Below are 19143 nucleotides of genomic sequence, written 5' to 3' on the forward strand. Positions count from 1 at the left end.
GAGACATTTCTTTCTCGGGGATACTTCTTCCAACAGACTCCTCACCTTATGAATAAGGCCAAACTCAATACACTATAGAAGGTGGGATTGAATAGTGCCAGTTAACAAAGAAAGTATTGCAACACAGCCCTGGCAAAGTATCTATAAAAGTGTGCCTGAGCAGAGGGACAGTAATGTTTTGTGAAGTTGTGCAACAGAGAATCAAGGGACACATGGAAAATGTCAGCCAATGGAACACCTCTGGAGAGAAAAGCAGAAGGCCCCAAGGCATTTGCAGAGTAAACACGAAGACCCACAAGAGTTTCTTTTTTTAGCCAGGGCATAACATATGTTTATACAGAGGGTGACTCAATGGGAACTCATATGTTAAGTTATTGCCTTGCCTTTATCGGGTCCAGCAAAGCCTACAAGGGCGGGCTGCCAAATCTGTCCAGCCAAGTATGGTCAATGTAGAAACTGCTTAGTCGGGTCACAGTCTATGCACCCTCTCATTTTTCTCGGGGGGTGCAGAGGAAGAAAGAAGGATGGAAAGGTGATGGACTAGCAAATGTGAAAGGCAGACAAGTTCTTTGGCAGAATGATGAGGAGGTGGGAAGCAGCAGTGGGAGTAGACAGAAAAGCCTTAAAGGTGGTTGAACTGGCAGGGTCTGTAATTCATCATTCCCTTGGAACCAAGAAAGCAGTCTTGAAATTGTGCAGCTGAGCCAAGTAACTGTTCACTTGTTTGAATGGGGAAGCCATAAGCTGTCATAACATTCAAATCTCACTGCAGAACAATGAACGGCGTCGGTAGAAAGAAGTATAACAATCCTTTAGGAAAACGCGTCAGTAATAGTGACTTGAACAATAAGGGTGAATCAGCAAGACACCTGAGGGTGCAGGAGGCAGACTGATACAGATTCTCAGTGCTGAATTCCAAGCCCTTTCGGCAAGGCAAAGCTCAAACCGCAGAACATGAAAAGGCAAGACTTGAAGGGGTTGAAACTCTTAGGCTGTCACCAAGCAACTAATCTGGACCAGTGGCTTGCATAAATCACAGCAGATATTTGAGCAGCAAAGATGACATCCTCCTTCTCCGGTAGTGTAATCTCTAGCTGCCACTGGCTCATCTTCGATGAGTACATCTGAGGAATCTGTGTTTGATGATGGTGTGCCCATTTATTCTGCCTCGAAGGCACTTCTTCCCAATGTGAAAGAGGAAGAAAGAGCAGAATGAAGTAGAAATTCCTGCTAGGCTTATCTGACACAAAGATGATCAGTTGATATAACCTCCCAGACCTCTTCAGAGCATTCGAAAGAAGAGGGAAAGCATTGAGCAGACCCGGTGACCAGGTGAACCTGAAGGCATCCCACAGGGAGCTTTTCAAAGAGAAGGGTGTGTCACAAAACAAGGCACACTTCATGTTCACTATAGCAAAGAGAAGAATGCATGGAATTTGCAATCTAGATAAGATATTATCTTTCGCTTGGGGTTGAAGTTCTCACTCCCCGTCCTCAACAGAGGTGCAACTCAGTGCCGTCTGCCCTCACACTGACGGTGCCCACAAGGTGGGCCAAAACTGGGAGAATACCCCGCCGCAGGACCCAAACCCATAAGTGTAAATACTCGTACCACAGGGTCCAAGAACCACCCTGTTTGTTGATGAAATGGCCGGTGGCCGTGTTGAGTGACAGGATTTGAGCATTGTTTCGTGCAATTTAAGGGAGAACGGCCTACAGGGCAAGCCAGACCACGGCAACTCCAGCACACTTAAGTGCAGCTGTGGAAGATGCAAACCAAAGGTCCTGCGCAGTCATCTTCTCAGAGGAGAGGACCTCATAAAAGAGGAGGCCTCCGTAACAATGGTGACATACAACTGTGGGGGACTGAAGGGACAACCTATCATCATATTGGAGGGTATATCTGCCAATGGAGGACCACAAACACAAGTGGAATATCTTCAGCAAGCTGAGAGACTCCCTTGATGCTGGAGCCCCTAACCCAGCTTGCATTCAGCACCCACATGATGTACGAGCACTTCAAGATCCAAAAGATGCACAAGCACTTCAAGGCAGAAGGCTTTTAGATTTGGATCAGAGCCTGGCTCAGAAACTTCAGAATTATTTTCCAAATATCTGCAATCCCTTGAGGTGGATGAAAAGCCTTCATACAGGGCAGGTCCAATGCTGTGCCTGTAAAGGTCGTCCTCAAATCAGGGACACAGTGTTACTTCTGAGTATTGATGGAAAAGCCCAGCAAGTGCAGAAGGGTCCTTGGGTGCTTAAGATGGTACAAGACCCGGCCAAGGGACTCCAACAGCCAGTCATCCAACTATCGAAATACATGGACTACTGACATTTTCATGGAAGCAGCCATCACGGCCAAGACTTGGGTAAAGACTAGTGGAGCTGTTAGTTCTAAAGAAAGTACTGCATGATGGTAGTGATGGGACACTTTGGTGAACGAAAGGTAACACCTGGGAGGAGTGAGGATCAGCAGATGGATCTTGGCATTCTGGCAGGTAGGTGCAAAATGGGTTTGAGATCGACATTCTTCTCTGGGATCAAGTAAGAAAAGGAAAATCTTGTGCCCAATGGAAGATCTGGGAAATTGGAGCTGCTACTGCTGGTGTTATTGCCTTCTTTTAGGTCCACCGATATGTCGAAAGACGCAGTAATGTTGCAATGCTGAGGGTTGTGGACCGGCTGGGAAAGTAGCTATTATTTTGAAGGTTGTCACCTGTAGAAGCGCTGGAAGTAACGGTACTGCTGGCAGAGCAGCTTTGCTGGAAAGGTCAGTACTGGTAGACAAGTCATGGTGCAATTATTCTTGAAGCAATCCCGTAGGAATTGCCTTCTCCTCGAAGTGCCCCTCACCATAGAAAGGTATAACCACTAATCCTGCCAAGAGTTGCGGTCCATCATTAACGGTGGAAAGGCACAACCGCCCCTCCTTTTTCAAGCATGATGAGTGTCTTTCAGCCTGCTCTTTGCTCAATCATTATGTTTGAGTCAGGCACTTTAAATGCACCAATGCGCAGGCGGCTCGCAGTCTGAGTCAAGTCTTGTTGGACTGAAGATTTCACAGCCCTGAGGGGATGACCTCATCCGCCCAGCAAACTTGTGGAACCCTCACCCTGCATGCTTCAGTTTTAAGACTTGAAGTGCTGAGGGCTGATTATCTATCAATCACGCATCATCACAGAATGGGGGGGGGGGCGGATATCAGCAACTCTCACTGACCCTGTTAGACCTGGCATACTTGGTTGGGTTCCACCTAAATTTTTACCTTCAAAAATCCTGTTTTTATGGACTTTGATTTTGCTTTCTCTTGGACTCTGTGCACTTTATCACTGCTAACCAGTGCTAAAGTGCTTGTGCTCTTTTCCTAAAACGTAGTAACATTGACCCATACCTAATTGGCATATTTGATTTTCTTATAAGTCCCTAGTAAAGTGCATTGTATGCACTCAAGGCCTGTAAATTAAATGCTTACCAGTAGGTCTGCAGCACTGAATGTGCCACCCACTTAAGTAGGCTTTAAACATATCTCAGGCCTGCCAATGTAGAGCCGGTATGTGCAGTTGTAAACTGCCATATCGACCTGGAAAAATAAAGATTTTACCAGGCCCAAACCTCCTTTTTTAATACATTTAAGTCAGCCCTTAGGTCGTCCCTAGCCACAACCCCAAAGACAGGGTGCAAGTAACTAAATAGTTGGACATCTACTTTTAAGTTTTACATGTACTGGTAGTGAAAAACTCTCAAATTCGTTTTTCACTACTGCAAAGTCCATCTCTCCCATAGCATAACACTGGAGTTGCCTCATTACATTTTATGAGTGTAATTTCCAAATTGGAAGAAATTTGTTTGGTGTCTCTGGAATCCCAAATTAAAACCCTAGCTTATGGTGAAGACTGACTTTAAAGCTTAATCCTGACAATGCCACTTTTAGAAAGTTGGCATGTTCTTGCCTTAGCCATTTGGTGCCTGCAGCCTGTTGCTGGACACATGACTGGGTGTAGTTGGGATTATTGTATTTCTACTTGACAGCCACACACAATGCAAGCTTAGGTGTGACTAAATGGGCCATCACTGACAAGATGGGAGGGAGGAGCTGTGCCCTGCCTCACTTACATCTGAATAGGATGTGTCCTTTCTCCACACAAAGAGCTGAATACCCCCTATGGTTAGTCTGGAGCCAGGGAAGGCAGAGCATCTGCACACTTCAAAGGCATGCCTCTGGAAGCTTCTCCCCACTTCGAAGGCACAACGGTGTATCACAAGACACCACCAATTCAGTACACTTTTGGACCGTCGTGGCTGGCAAGGATCGGGGGTGGTGGGATGTAACAAAAAAAAAAACCACTCACCTTATCGCCCCTTAGCATGCATCTCTTGAACCCAGAACTCAGATTGACTCTAAGGTCTAGTTAGCTGGCCTCCTGATCTAAAGCCTCAGGGACATAACAGGCGGCTTCCAACAACCTTGCTTCTGCACCTGGACTCAGCCATCTTTGAGTCTACCCTGCAAAGTGGTACCACCCCAGTCGTGAAACCTTGGAAGTGGGCCTAAGGTGCTTGCTAGCGAAATCGATGCATCTTCTCTGTTGAGCAACACATCCTCAAGCAGAACGGACGCATCTACTCTGCTGAGCGGCACATCTTCGAGCAGAACCGCTGCATCTCCTTTGCTGAGCGGCGCACTCCTGAGCAGAATCACTGCATCGCCAGTGTTGCTTGGATTGGACCCGTCACAAAGACCCTCATCACCTTGCAGTCCTCTGAACTGACACATTGCCCAAATGGGGTGGTGCATCTACGACCCAGGTCCTCGCATCTCTCGTTTACGCAGCCTCAACGACAACGCCAGACTCCGCATTGCAGCTCCTCGGAAAAAATGCACTTCCAGCTGTAAGCCACATCCCCAACGCCGGACTACGCATCGCAAGTACCATTAAAAGGATCCTCAACAATGAGGCAACAAGAGCTCACACCACACCCTCGCAGCACCTCAGAACCAATCCAACACTTTGGCTGTGCAGCGCATCTTCAACGCGGATCCACACAATGCTTCGGAACCTTGATTTGAGGTACTTTGTTCAGCTGGCCTACCTCGGTCCCTGTAGCCGGTGCGCCCTCCATCGCGGTCGGCCTGAACTTGTGACGTTGTCCCGGTCCGGTGAGACCAGATATCCGCAGTTGGCACTTTGTGCTTTCCGGTGCTATTTTGACATAAAACTTTTAAACATTAATATATCCGGATCTACTAATTGAATTTTTGTAATTCTTTATTTTATTCAATTTGCTCTATTTTCTACCTTGGAGTGAGATCCATTTTGTGTGGTGTTTTCCCTGTTTTACTGTTTGAAGTGTTGCACAAACACTATACACATTGCCTCTAAGATAGGCCTGGCTGCTCTGTGACAAACTAACAAGGGGTTGTGCACGGGTTAATTTGGGGTTTGCTTTTGCCTTACCCCGACTAGGATTGTGGTTGCTGCTTGAGCATGGCTCACACACCAGTCAACCAGTAACTCAATTTCTAACAGACCCCATCCCACTCTGTGATGAGTTAGGAAGGTGTTCCTCTCATTAGCAGACCTATGACAAGGTCAGCCAATAAGAAGAGGGGGTGTGATTTCCATCAGTCCATTCCTTCCCCTAAGCTGCATGGTATTACTGAGGCCTCTTTTCTTCTCCAGTCAGTGTCACCGCCACAGCCCGGCAAGTGGTTGTTGAACGTTGGATGCATGTGTGTATGTATGAACGTATGGATATTTGGGCAAGCATGCTGTGAATGGGTATGTGCATGTGCTTGTGAAGGGTGGGTGTGCGTGTATGAGCTTGTGAATGAATGGGTATGAGTAAGCGTGCATGTGATTTGGTGGGTGCAAGTAGGTGGAAGTGAGTGTGTGCCTGCCTCACTGCTCTGCCATATTATTGACCGCTGCTGGCTGCCTACTCATCTCCGAAAAGTCTGAGGAACTCAAGACATACCAGTAGAGAGACGAATCGAGTTGGCAGAATCCAGGCCGCCCAAACTGTCGCTCACCAGAACACAGCAGAGTTTTTCATATGGTGAGGAAGTCCAATCACTGTCATTTACACCAATTTCCACATAATATGGATATTCAAATGGCACTTGGCATAGTGAGTGTGTGGAACTAGACAGTCAAAGCAATACGTTTCATGCCTATGCAGTGAAATCGTTTAGACTAACGGTCCAGAGGAGACCGTGGGGAATGACGCTTGAACCAACAAACGCCCCGGGGATCAGCGAATTGACAAAAACTCAGAATCAGAAGGCAAAGGCTTATAGCACCATGCCATACATCTGTGTAGGCCCAGGAATGATTTCTCCCTGCAGCCAAAACAGGCTCCAGTAGCACTTTGATAAATGGTATCTGGTGCTGCCAAAGAATGTTGTACGTTTTCCATCAAAATATTGGACTTTGATTCAGCAGTTGGCAAGCATAGTTCAAGCACTTCCATTGCTTTCTGCACACAAAGCATAAAAGAACAAACTCCCTTTGCAGAAGGGCCTTAGGGGGTAACAAATGTACAGTTTTTAGGTGAAGTGTCAAGACCACTCATATTTTGTTTTCTAGATAAAGGTCAGCGTCTGTGTGATAAGAAGGATGTCAGCCTATGAATCCTTTTTCACCACTGGCCAGTTGTTCCTATTGGACATATCCGTCTCTGTTAGGAGACTTAGTTGAAGGAGGGAGAGAGACCGCTTTGCGAGAAGTATTCAGCAGAAAGCACGACTGCTGAATGACACAAGGAAGTGCACACGTCAATGTATTCCTCTTAGGTATGAACATGTGCATAAGCTTCATTAACCCCTTCCACGCTGATGACGAGCTCAGCTCGTCATGAGGTACACCTCTCGTACGCTCATGACGAGCTGAGCTTGTCATGAACCGCGGGATTTCGCGATTCTCAGCGCACAGCGGGAAAACGCGCCGCGCGCATGTGGTTAACAGGTCTCTCAATTTCAGCAGTTGTCGGAAGGGCTCAAGAATAATTTATGCTTGCCGGACTAAGCTTTGGAAAGGGAACATGCATCAGAAAATGTAACAGCGATGTCACATGTTTGGTCGTGTGTGAGATGTGGAGGGAAATACCGTGGATAGGGTGAATACTGCGGATAGGGTGAATACCGTGAATAGGGTGAATACTGCAGATGGGGGAATACCGCGGATAGGGTGAATACCTTGGATAGTGTTAATACCGCGGATAGGGTGAATACCGTGGATATGGTGAATACAGTGGATAGGGTGAATACAGTGGATAGGGTGAATACGGTGGATAGGGTGAATACAGTGGATAGGGTGAATACAGTGGATAGGGTGAATACAGTGGATAGGGTGAATACAGCGGATAGGGTGAATACAGCGGATAGGGTGAATACCGCGGAAAGGGTGAATACCGTGGATAGGGTGAATAACATGGATAGGGTGAATACCGTGGCCAGAAAACACAAGAGGTATATAAAACATACAGCTGCTAGCAATTTGTTTTATGTGGAGATTCATATTGCAGTTTTGCAGTATCTAAGAGCCATAAATAACAGATGGTATTACCCAATTAAATTGTGATTAATTGACCGTTCTGGGGAGGATGGAAGCCGAGTTGGCCTTTAAAAGATTTAAATTTGAGACTTGCAGGTCTGAGCAGATGTGAGTGGCGTGCGTTTAACAGAATGAATTGGAAAACTGGACCATCTGTATGTATGTATGTATGTATATACATGTGTATATACGAAGATGTTGGTTAAATAGCTGGACATGTGTTAAACGTAATCCGCTGCAATACGATTGGATCATTTAAAACAAAAGTGTGTGGATATCATGCTAGAGAAAGGCATGAGAGACAGTCTTCCATAGGCAGTGTTTTATACCATGCTGATTACAACTTTTAAAGCCATTTTGGGGTTAGCAAACCTTAAGATCGTCGTACAAGATAAACATACTAAAAGGCATTTTAGAAGATTTACCTCTGCAAGTTTTTTCTTTGCTTCCGTACATTCAGCATTTAGTTCCGAAGACTTAGCTTGTAACTGTAAAAATGGAAACACATCATTATTGTTAACTGTTTTATAGATACACACATTTCAATGGCGTGCAACCAAATACATTACAGCATATATTGTACTATACAGTATATCACCATCTAGCCAAATTCAAAGATACAGGAGATCATTAAATAGGTGGAGTGATTACGAAAATGACTAGTGCAACAGGCAGTTAAAGACCACACTTCTACAAAGCCAACAGGCCTAGCGTTAATGTTGCAAACTCATTCCAACAGCATTTCTGCAGGCATTAGACTTCATCACAAGTCATGGTCGCTTTCTCAAAACCTGTAAGTCATGTTGCACATATAAAAACAGAAGTGGCGTGTGGCAGTCCCCCTCACATCTCAAAAAGTTGCTTCAGTTTAAAGTATCTAGAAATCCAAGCCACAATCATAATTGTTATAGATATACACTTTGAGAAGCAATAATCACAGTAAACAAAAACTATTTAGCATAAGGATCTCGCTAATAGTGCTTTTGTTAGGGAGGTGGGGAGTGAGGGGGCCTTTATAAAGAGGCTTTTTATGACAGTGGTATTAAGTGACTAAATACATGCTAATGTTGAAACTAATAGATGAACTTGATCACCAGCAGTAACCTTTAACCAGTAGTTTTTCAATAATGTCATAAGAATTTATCATCACCTGAAACAACACACAAGATGCAAACTGAGCGCACACTGGTTACATTAGTTTAAAAAAAAAGGCCACCACATGGTTTCCAACCGTTTTTGAATGGTAAAACAATGATACACAATATACAATAACGTGCCCAGAAGGTTGCAGGTCAATTCTTAACTTGGCAGCCATCGTGGAAAGCTGAATCAATAACACAAGTATAATACTGTGTCAAGGTGATTGCAACAATTACAATCATTTGCCACAGGGTATGAATAGTTGCACTCTAAGAGGCCGATTCACAAGGGGGTCCCTGCAATCATGGCGGAGGGCCCACAGTTGTGGTGGGGGGACCAGCACAATGGGTAACTCCAGTGAAGGGGCCCCACCATGCGTGCGGGGCCTCCGCCACAAGTGCAAGGGCTTTTTGTGAATTAGGCTGTAAGTGCTAACAAAAATCATCTGAAAAATGGATTCTATGGTCAAGAAAAAGTCATGTTCGACATAACTAAATGAATGTGTCAAAAAGCATGATGAGTGACCGTACTTTTAAAATGTAAATTCGTCCATCATGCATCCCAAAGCAGGTGGAATGAAACGCCCAAACAGCCACTAGAAAAACCTTGGGGTTAAAATACTCTGGTGGCTTATTGAAGATGTGATTGACAATATTTTAAGCCAATGGCTAAAGGGTTCTGCGAAAAAGGAGCCAGTGGGTGAAGGGGACTTACTCAAAGCGCACCCTAGGTATACTTGTATTCTGCATGTTGTTTAGAAACAAAAAGCAAAAGGTCTTGGCTTACTTCAGACCTAAAATATCTAGGTATGGAATTTCACAACGTTTTATCTTTTTTCGAGATGTATACAGAATCTTTCTTCACTTGTAATCTCCACTTATAAGGTCGAGGTTAGGCAGCGCTTGCGCTCTCTCTTCGAGATATGTTTTATATACTTTGTGGTCTTACAGCCAGCCAATTGTCTTTCATTTGTTTCGTTCAGTGTCCTTTAAAAATCCACGCTTCCAAGTGGTTAATCTGTCCTATTTGTCCCTCCTTTTCATGGGTTTTTCCCTCCCAGAGACAACTGCCCCATTACCTATAACCTTACACGTGTCCCATTTAAGAAACTTTAAAGGGGACAGCTTTTTGTTTTGGTTAAGGGCACCTCACACTAGCGCCTAATGTTTGCAGTCGCTCTGAGGTGCGAGTTCCATTACTGTAAACAGGGCGGTAAATCATGTTCTGATTTAGTTACATTTGCTGTGCATTCAAAGACCGAGGTCAAATGTTAGAGGCTGTTTTCCAAGGGCGTCTGTATCCACCCCGCTACCACTTTCAAACACCTGAGCTGCCCCTACTGCCCTGTAAAGTGCCGTGCGTACTGTCTGCTGGGACATGCAGTTCATTGTGCTTTTTGAACGTGCTACTTTTGCCGCACCAGCGCTGCAAGGACTACATCCCCCATCGTGCACAGCAGTGACTCAGTTCCATGCCGATGACATCAGCTGGCTGCACTGGTGTTTGTTTTCTTCAGCCCATGATACAGTGGTGACCGTGCTAAGTGAGAGCTGCGGAGACGTGGTTGGCGTTACAGGGGTGATTGCTGTACCGGTGGGTTTCTCATAGCTGGCCTTGCAGGCTGCTTTTGTGGTTTCTGGCAACCAGGGCACGGTCTCATCGGAGGGCTATCTTCATTTCCAGATGAGACTTCCGATATGCATCGCTGTGAACCACCATGCAGACCATAACAACGCTTCACTGCAGAGCGAACGAGTACTATGACGCTATATGCTGTCGATAAACATAGGAGTGTCAGTTAAGGACGGTTTCCACAGATGGCACTGATGAAGTCTCCACCGTAGAGATGGTGTAAAACTGTCTGCGCAGAACAGGATAATGTACGATTCTTGCCTATGACACCACCTGGGACAATACAAGGGGGGGCCAATAGGCCCCCACGCAAGCATGGCGGGGCCCGGCCCCTCCCACACCCCGTCCCTTTCGGGGCCGCTTGCCCCGCCCCCTCGCCCCGGAAGTACTGGTGTGCTTCCGGGGCGAGGGGGCGGGGTCGCGGCGGCGAAAGGGTTAAAAGCCTGGGGAGCGCGGGAAGCGGCCTCTTTGTGCCCGCGCTCCCAGGCTCGCTCCTCGCCCCACCGTGGGGCCGTTTAATTTTCTCTTTGTTGTTTCAGGTACGACGCGCGGTGGAGCCCTAGCTGCGGAGAACAGTTTTCGGTACAGGACTGCGTTGTTACTGCCCCCGTCGCGCTGTGGAGCCCTAGCTGCGGAGGAAGGATCGGTAGAGGACTACTCGCGGCGAGCCCGGGGATCCTCAGGACGACGCATAACGGAGCCGGCACAGGGAGTGCGGTAACAGGGAGAGCGGCACAGGGAGAGCGGACACGAGGGAGCATCGGACCGTCGATCGTCAGGTGCAGCGCTGTGACACCGGAGCTGTGATCGTCGGTGACACCGGAGCACAAGGTATTTGTCGGGGCGGGCGGGCGGCCAGTCACCTACGAGCGGTGCCGGAAAGTTAGGTGGGCCCTCACCGGTAAGCCAGCAAGGGGCGCGAGCACGTGTAGTGTCTGCCGGCCAAATTGTGTTGAAAGCGCTGTGTAAACGCGCTCAAATTGTAACCTGTTAGCCTGCCGTCTGCATTGTCTCGTAAGCGCGGTTTAAACGGAGGGTGAACGCGCTCAAATTTTAACCTGCTTGTCTGCATTGTTTGAAAGCGCTGTGTAAACGCGCTCGATTTGGTAAACGCGCTCGATTTTCTAACCACGGAGGGTAAACGCGCTCAAATTTTAACCTGCTTGTCTGCATTGTTTGAAAGCGCTGGGTAAACGCGCTCGATTTTCTAACCTGCTTGGTGCCTTTTGGAGATCATTATTGAAGCGCCGTGTGATTGTGTATACTCGCATGACCTGCCTTGGGTGAAGCAAACTGTGGGTTTAGCGCGAGGCAAAGCCGGGACACGTGGGGCACAAGGTGGAGGGGAGACCAGTGAGCGTCTGGCTAGAGGGAGACGTTTTTCACGGTTTGAGAACGTGCCTTTTAAGATAAAAACAGTGAAGGTGACTCACTCTGTCAATAGACAAAATTGAGTGGGTTTGTTAACTAGCAGATAGATTGTAAGTTTATTAGAGAGCTATTCAACTGTTTAGTTGCATGCTAATGAATTGCAGGGGAAAGGAGGAGATACCCTTTCAGTGTGGAGGAAACGTCTCAATATTTAACAAATATTACAAGGAGCAAGATTTAAATTATTCGGGTGTTATTTAACTGTGGTAGTGGCATTTTACCGAGTTACATGTGAAGGAAGTATATACCTCTTTGAACTGCTGGGGGTTAAACAGGTAACTGCAAGTTTATTGTGTGTGACCAAAGAGGCACTTCTGAAGTATTTTGGGTTAACATTTCTCAATACAAAGTATCTTTAAGCGAAGCAGTTAAGATTGGTTGGGATGCTGACAGGGGTGTTCTGATTGCTTGTATTGCGTGCTTTACTAGGTGATAACGTACTTTCTCATTCCAGGGAAGCAAGCCTTGGACCTAGATCCGCGTGATCCAGCTCGGGCACCTTCAACTGGGTCAGGTACGGAGCACGGTGTGCTCATCAATATGTCTCAAAGAAGTGGCCATGCGAATGTGGGGCGAATGTTCCAAAAAATGATGCGCAGAATGTCTGCAATGGATAAGCGGTGGGGGAAGTTTGATAAATTGAATAAGACTGTGGCGGAGTTGGGGGCTAAGGTGGATGCCCAGGTCGGCCCATCTGGTAGACCAAGGCGGACTATAGTACCGCCCAAGCCAAGGGGCGTCTTTGTGACACCACCCAGGCGGGCAAGAAATAAGAGGGTGGGGGGTCAGCCACAGGGTACTACCCCCAGTTTACCTCCTGTTGCACCAATCCCACCACCCCAGGTACCCCTTGTTGTCCCAATCCCGCCACCCCAGGTCCCGTTGGCCGTCCCAGGCCCGGTGCCACAGATACCAGTGGCAATACCAAGTGTGCCAGTAATTCCGGTGGCAGCGCCACCCGCCGTGCCACCTCATGCTCCAATGCCCCTAGGTGGGGCCCCTACTCCCATCCCCGCGGCGGGACCAATGCCAATAGACCTGGCAGCTCAGGTGGCGGCTATTCTCCCATGGTTAGGGGGGGGTGCGTTGCCGGTCAATACAGCCCTTACACCGGAGCAACAAACATTGGTGACTCAGATATTGTTGGCTAGTGGTAGGGGCGCCACGCCGCCTGCACCAGTTTCTCCCCAAACAGGTACAGCGAATGAAGGAGGCGGTGCCAAGGCCGCGGAAGCAACGTTACCCGACAACAATGGTAAGGAGATTGCACAGCCACTGCTGGGCGAGGGAACATTGCCCTCTAGGGGAGAGTGCTTAGCACAGCATGTGTCACGAAGTGTGAAGGAAATGATATGGGCTGACAAATATGTCAATATTTTTTCACTGCTGGTTGATAACAGGGAATGGGAATATGCTAAATCACAAAAGGATATGTTGTTGCCCAGTGAATGGAGAGCGAAGTTGTACAAATTCAGGGTGGAGGAAAACATCATCAACTGGGTTAGGGCTTTTGCAGTGTACGGCGCAGTAATGGGCGAACGCTTTAAGGGAATGCAACCTGCCATGAACTGTTATCAGAGTAGAATAACAATGTACCATGAGAATCATGCAGGGGATGTATGGAAGGAATATGATATCGCTTTCAGAAAATCCAAGGAATTTAATAAAACTTTGTCTTGGGACACGGTGGATTCTATCTCATGGCACAACCAATTCGAGAAGGGTCAAGGGGCAAGCACTAGCGCTGCTGCGAATAAAGGTTATTCTCCCAGGCCGCAGCAGCCGTTCCAACAGCCCTTTCGATCAGCACCAGGTGGGGAGTCGGCCCAAAAACAGAGAACAAATGGAGGGGCGAAGGGGGTATGTTGGGATTTCAACAGGCGGACATGTCACAGGGCACCAGGTACCTGTAAGTTCAGGCACGCGTGCAGCATATGTGGGCACCATTCCCACCCAGAAACAACATGCCGCAATAAGAACAGTGGTTCAGGAAACAGGGGTAGGAAGAAACCTGAATAGTAAGATCCACCCCCTAATAGCGCATTCACCCATTCAGTTGTCAGCTTTGATCCCCTGGCTGAACAGGTACCCCAATCACACTTCTGCCAGGCTATTGCAAGAGGGTTTCACACATGGTTTTAGAATTCCTGCTGGGGGGTATGTCGGGAGACCACAGTGTAGAAATCAGCTGTCAGTCCTTGCCAATCCAACACTGGTGTCAACAAAAATAGGTAAAGAAGTGCGTTTGGGTAGGGTAGCGGGACCATTTCACGTCATTCCCACGCAGAATTTTGTGTGCTCTCCTCTGGGGGTGGTGCCTAAGAAGGAACAAGGGGAATTTAGGCTCATCCACAACTTGTCCGCACCAAGGGGGACATCATTGAATGATGCTATTGATGATACAATTTGCTCTGTGAAGTATGCGTCCTTCGATCAGGCAGCGGACATGCTGAGGAGTTTGGGCGCAGGAACACTGATGGCTAAGTCAGACATTGAGTCAGCCTTTAGATTACTCCCGGTTCACCCAGAGGACCAGCACCTGCTAGGTTTCTCCTTCAAGGGGAAGTACTACATGGATAAGTGTATGCCCATGGGTTGTTCAATTTCATGTGCATATTTTGAACAGTTCAGCTCATTTTTGGAATGGGCTTTAAGACAGCGTACGGGTCACCAGTGGGTTATGCCCTACCTGGATGACTTTCTTTTTCTGGGTCCGGCGGGTTCACGGGAGTGTGCGTCAGCATTGCAGGAATTTTGCGTGCTCATGCGCTCTTTCGGGGTCCCGTTGGCGCAGGGGAAGACGGTCGGACCGGTAACATGCCTCGAATTTTTAGGCATTGAGCTGGATTCTGTTGAGGGTTGTTTTAGATTACCAGTAGAAAAGATCCTGAAATTCAAACAGACTCTAGGTCTGTGCTTGCAAGCGAAGAAAGTGAACTTGGGACTGTTGCAGCAGACAGTGGGGCAGCTGAATTTTGCGTTGAGAGTAATTCCTATGGCTCGCCCCTTTTCACGCTCAATTGCACAGGCCATGAGGGGTCTTCGTGAAAAACATCACCGGACATGGCTATCTGCTGAGGTGCGCCAGGACATGCGGATATGGATTGCATTCCTGGCGGATTTCAATGGCAGAGTGCTGTGGGGTGCACCCACGGTGTCCTCAGAGGACATGGGTTTATGGACCGATGCGGCAGGCAGTGTGGGGTTTGGTGCCATCCTTGGCAAGAAATGGGTGGCACAGAGGTGGCCCGCCTGGTGGGAGGAGCGCGGGTTGACGGTGAACATTGGTTTCCTCGAGCTCTTCCCAATCTGGGTGGCACTGAAAGTCTGGCCCAAGGAGTTGGCCAACAGATCGGTAATATTCTGGTCAGACAATATGTCAGTGGTTGAATGCATCAACCAGCAAGCTGCAAGGTGTCCATTCATTTTACGCTTGATCAAAGAGATTGTGCTGTGTTGCATGACAGGGAATGTACTTTTCAGAGCGAAACATGTCCCAGGGGTGTTAAACAATGCAGCTGATGCCCTTTCTCACTTTAAGATGCAGGTGTTCAGGGATCACTTGCCAGAGGCGGAGGCAACGCCGGCTCACTTCCCGGCGATTCTTTGGCAAATGGGTGCCCCCAACTACATGACCTCGTGGCAGCCAGCCTAGCACCCAAGACCAGGACGGCATACGAAGGGGCGTTCAGGTCGTACTGTCACTTTCTGGGACAGGGCTGGGAGAGTAGGTGGACTATGGAGGCTAGCTTCAATGGGTACTTAGGTAACTTACACAGGGAAGGGCGCACGGTGGCGACAGCCAACAGGCACAAGGCCGCTATCTCCTTTTTCGCACGTGCAAAAGGGGGCAGGGACTCTACGAACAGCTTCCAGGCCCAGAAGGCATTAAAAGGCTGGCGGCGCATGCAGCCCCCCTCCACAGATGCTAGGAAACCTATAGGTTTTGAACGTCTATCAGCTGTTCTCCTCGCGCTACCGGACACATGTAGCTCTACGTCTGAGGTGGGCCTCTTTAAAGCTGCTTTCTCTTTAGCCTTCTATGGGGCATTCAGGATAGGTGAACTCGTGGCGGCCAACAAAGGGGATAGGATAGGCGGCCTTCAGCTGCGGGATATCAGCATAAAGGGCGACACTATGTGGATCAGCATCAGGAAATCTAAAACTGATCAGGATGCTAGGGGCCAAAACCTGGCGTTGCATCGGGCAAGGAACAATCCCTGCTGCCCAGTGACACATGTGGAGGAACTGTTAAGACAGCGGGCACAGGAGTGTGTGGGGTCACTGCTAATGCATGGGGATGGGACTCCTTTGACCAGATTTCAATTCCAGAGGGTACTAGCCATGAGCATGGCAAAAGCTGGTTATAACCACAAAGAGTTTGGGACACACTCCTTCCGGATAGGGGCAGCCACGGAAGCAACAGCTAGGGGTTTGACCACAACTAGTGTGCAAAGAATTGGGAGATGGTCATCAAGCGCTTATAAACGCTACGTGCGGTTGCACATGTTGTGAGAGCTGCCGCCATGTTGAATATTGCTAATACCTGCTGTTTTTCTGGTTATTTACAGTTTCACGGGCCTGTGACGCAGGACGGAAACTACCCATGGATCATCAAGGCAACTTAACTACATCATGGAGGAACCAGGAGGACAGACAGAAGACAGTGGTCATCTGGGTAGTGGGGCATTCATATGTCAAACGTGCTAACCAAATTTTTCTTGCAGGTTCAGGCAAACAAAGGGTGGAAAGTAGGGGGTGCAAGGTCTCCTTCCATGGCAGGGGGGGGCTCCGCCTCAATCAGTTCAGGGACTATATGTCGGAATTACTAGCACGACATACTACACCTCCCTCGGCGGTAATACTTCATTTAGGGGGGAATGATTTGGCAGGTCTGAGCAGAAGGGTCCTCCTTGAAGAAATTATATCTGCAGCGGGTTGGCTAGCAAAGCGGTTACCAGGTAGTGTTGTAGTATGGTCACAACTGATACCAAGAATGCAATGGAGGGGGGGAAACTCAGTCAGCGCGTTGAATAGCTCGTTAAAGAGGGTCAACAACAAGCTGGACAGGTTATTTAGGACTCCGGTCTTACAGACCATCCCTCATGGTTGCATTTGGGGGGAACACTTCTACCTGCGGGACGGGGTTCACTTAACAGAGGAGGGGAATGCCCTTTTTATAAGAAACATCCTGGCATGGGTGGAAGTTTTTGCGGGGAGAGTATGACCTTTCTAGAAGGGGGGTGTTCTGGGGGGGGGCCAGATAGTCGGTTAACTACCTGGCCTGTGGCGGTAAGGTCATTAATCGGTGAGCAGCATTTTAAGGTCCTTACGGGGGGGCGGACCCATTCACGAAAGGGGCCGCCCGCGGGAGGGGCCATTGGTCTCTCTCAGAACTTCAGGGGCAGGATATGATCTCCAGTAATTTAAAGGGTGCGGGGGAGGGAGACTACGCTTTCCTCAGGCTGGTAGCCACCCCTCACAACACTATGACGTCACTAAGGTGCGCGAGTGTCTGGGCCCTCCTGTTATGGTTAAATGGAGTTCAGGGAGCGCACGTGGGTGTAACGTGCCCTGGGTTGCGCATGCGCATCTTCAACGTGAGAGCGCAGCTGTAAAAGGATCTGACACCGGTTGGCGACCTTGCCGTAGGACTTTATTAAAAATATTAGAATGCAGTTTAATTTTCAGGATGATTAGATTACGTTAGGAAACACGCTGTACTAGCAATTTGTTAAGGTTAGCCCATCATACCATGTCGAAACGGATGTCAATCTAATCTTCTGAAAAGTGTGCATTTTAATAATTGTCAGAAATGTTTATTTGATTAAAATTTTGATTTGTTTTTATATTTTAATAAATACGGCCAGGGGGGGGCCCCGTACCCCCCCTTGACTTCCAAAGACCCCCATGTGTTGACTGGTTGAATTGGGTAATTCAGTCGGTGTTCAAGGGGGGAGGTGGCCGGCAGTCCAAGACCATGATACAAGGGGGGGCCAATAGGCCCCCACGCAAGCATGGCGGGGCCCGGCCCCTCCCACACCCCGTCCCTTTCGGGGCCGCTTGCCCCGCCCCCTCGCCCCGGAAGTACTGGTGTGCTTCCGGGGCGAGGGGGCGGGGTCGCGGCGGCGAAAGGGTTAAAAGCCTGGGGAGCGCGGGAAGCGGCCTCTTTGTGCCCGCGCTCCCAGGCTCGCTCCTCGCCCCACCGTGGGGCCGTTTAATTTTCCCCACCCTCCATCCCTTATTAGCAGACCTTGGGGCTTGGCAAATGGTAAGTATCAGGTTTGTCAATGTGCCGGAATATAGGTGTAAGGGGGGCTTGATCCAGTAGGCCTTGAATTTCCTGTTTACTGGAAGGTAGAACAGATTTAAACTTTTGGTGCAGTGCCGTGATATTTAACTAATTCTTTCCTTAGGCCCTTTTTTCCCGCTTACAGGAGTAACTGTATATGTAGATGTTTTGTGCTTTGCTGTGTGTTAACAATTTTATCCTTAGGCCTTTTTTCCTTTTAGAATAGCAATGTCGTATTTATTATGTGTGTCTGGCGGTAGGGTCATTAATCGGTGAGCAGCATTTTAAGGTCCTTACGGGGGGGTGGACCCATTCACGAAAGGGGCCGCCCGCGGGAGGGGCCATTGGTCTCTCTCAGAACTTCAGGGGCAGGATATGATCTCCAGTAATTTAAAGGGTGCGGGGGAGGGAGTCTACGCTTTCCTCAGGCTGGTAGCCACCCCTCACAACACTATGACGTCACTAAGGTGCGCGAGTGTCTGGGCCCTCCTGTTATGGTTAAATGGAGTTCAGGGAGCGCACGTGGGTGTAACGTGCCCTGGGTTGCGCATGCGCATCTTCAACGTGAGAGCGCAGCTGTAAAAGGATCTGACACCGGTTGGCGACCTTGCCGTAGGACTTTATTAAAAATATTAGAATGCAGTTTAATTTTCAGGATGATTAGATTACGTTAGGAAACACGCTGTACTAGCAATTTGTTAAGGTTAGCCCATCATACCATGTCGAAACGGATGTCAATCTAATCTTCTGAAAAGTGTGCATTTTAATAATTGTCAGAAATGTTTATTTGATTAAAATTTTGATTTGTTTTGATATTTTAATAAATACGGCCAGGGGGGGGGCCCCGTACCCCCCCTTGACTTCCAAAGACCCCCATGTGTTGACTGGTTGAATTGGGTAATTCAGTCGGTGTTCAAGGGGGGAGGTGGCCGGCAGTCCAAGACCATGTTACTCACTCCCGTTTGCCATTTGCATCCAAGGTTTTACTTTTCACAGTTACCCTTCTCAGTTTGAACTTTGACAGGCTCCCTCTCTAAATGTCATTTCACCCCCCCCCCCCCCGAAGTTTAACCGGTAACAATAAACTAGCTT

General features: G+C 48.3%; 1 protein-coding gene across 1 annotated transcript in view; it reads right to left on the minus strand.

Annotated features, from left to right (window-relative positions):
* CCDC93 (CCC complex scaffolding subunit CCDC93) overlaps nt 1–19143 on the minus strand; it is a 1137947-nt gene that overhangs the window by 549888 nt on the left and 568916 nt on the right. Inside the window, exon 13 of the mRNA XM_078682376.1 lies at nt 7982–8044. Within this exon, the coding sequence (XP_078538502.1) occupies nt 7982–8044 (63 nt within the window). The remainder of the gene's footprint in view (nt 1–7981; nt 8045–19143) is intronic.

Source organism: Lissotriton helveticus, chromosome 3_1 (genome assembly GCF_964261635.1).
Source record: "Lissotriton helveticus chromosome 3_1, aLisHel1.1, whole genome shotgun sequence".
NCBI classification, from domain to species: Eukaryota; Metazoa; Chordata; class Amphibia; order Caudata; family Salamandridae; genus Lissotriton; species Lissotriton helveticus.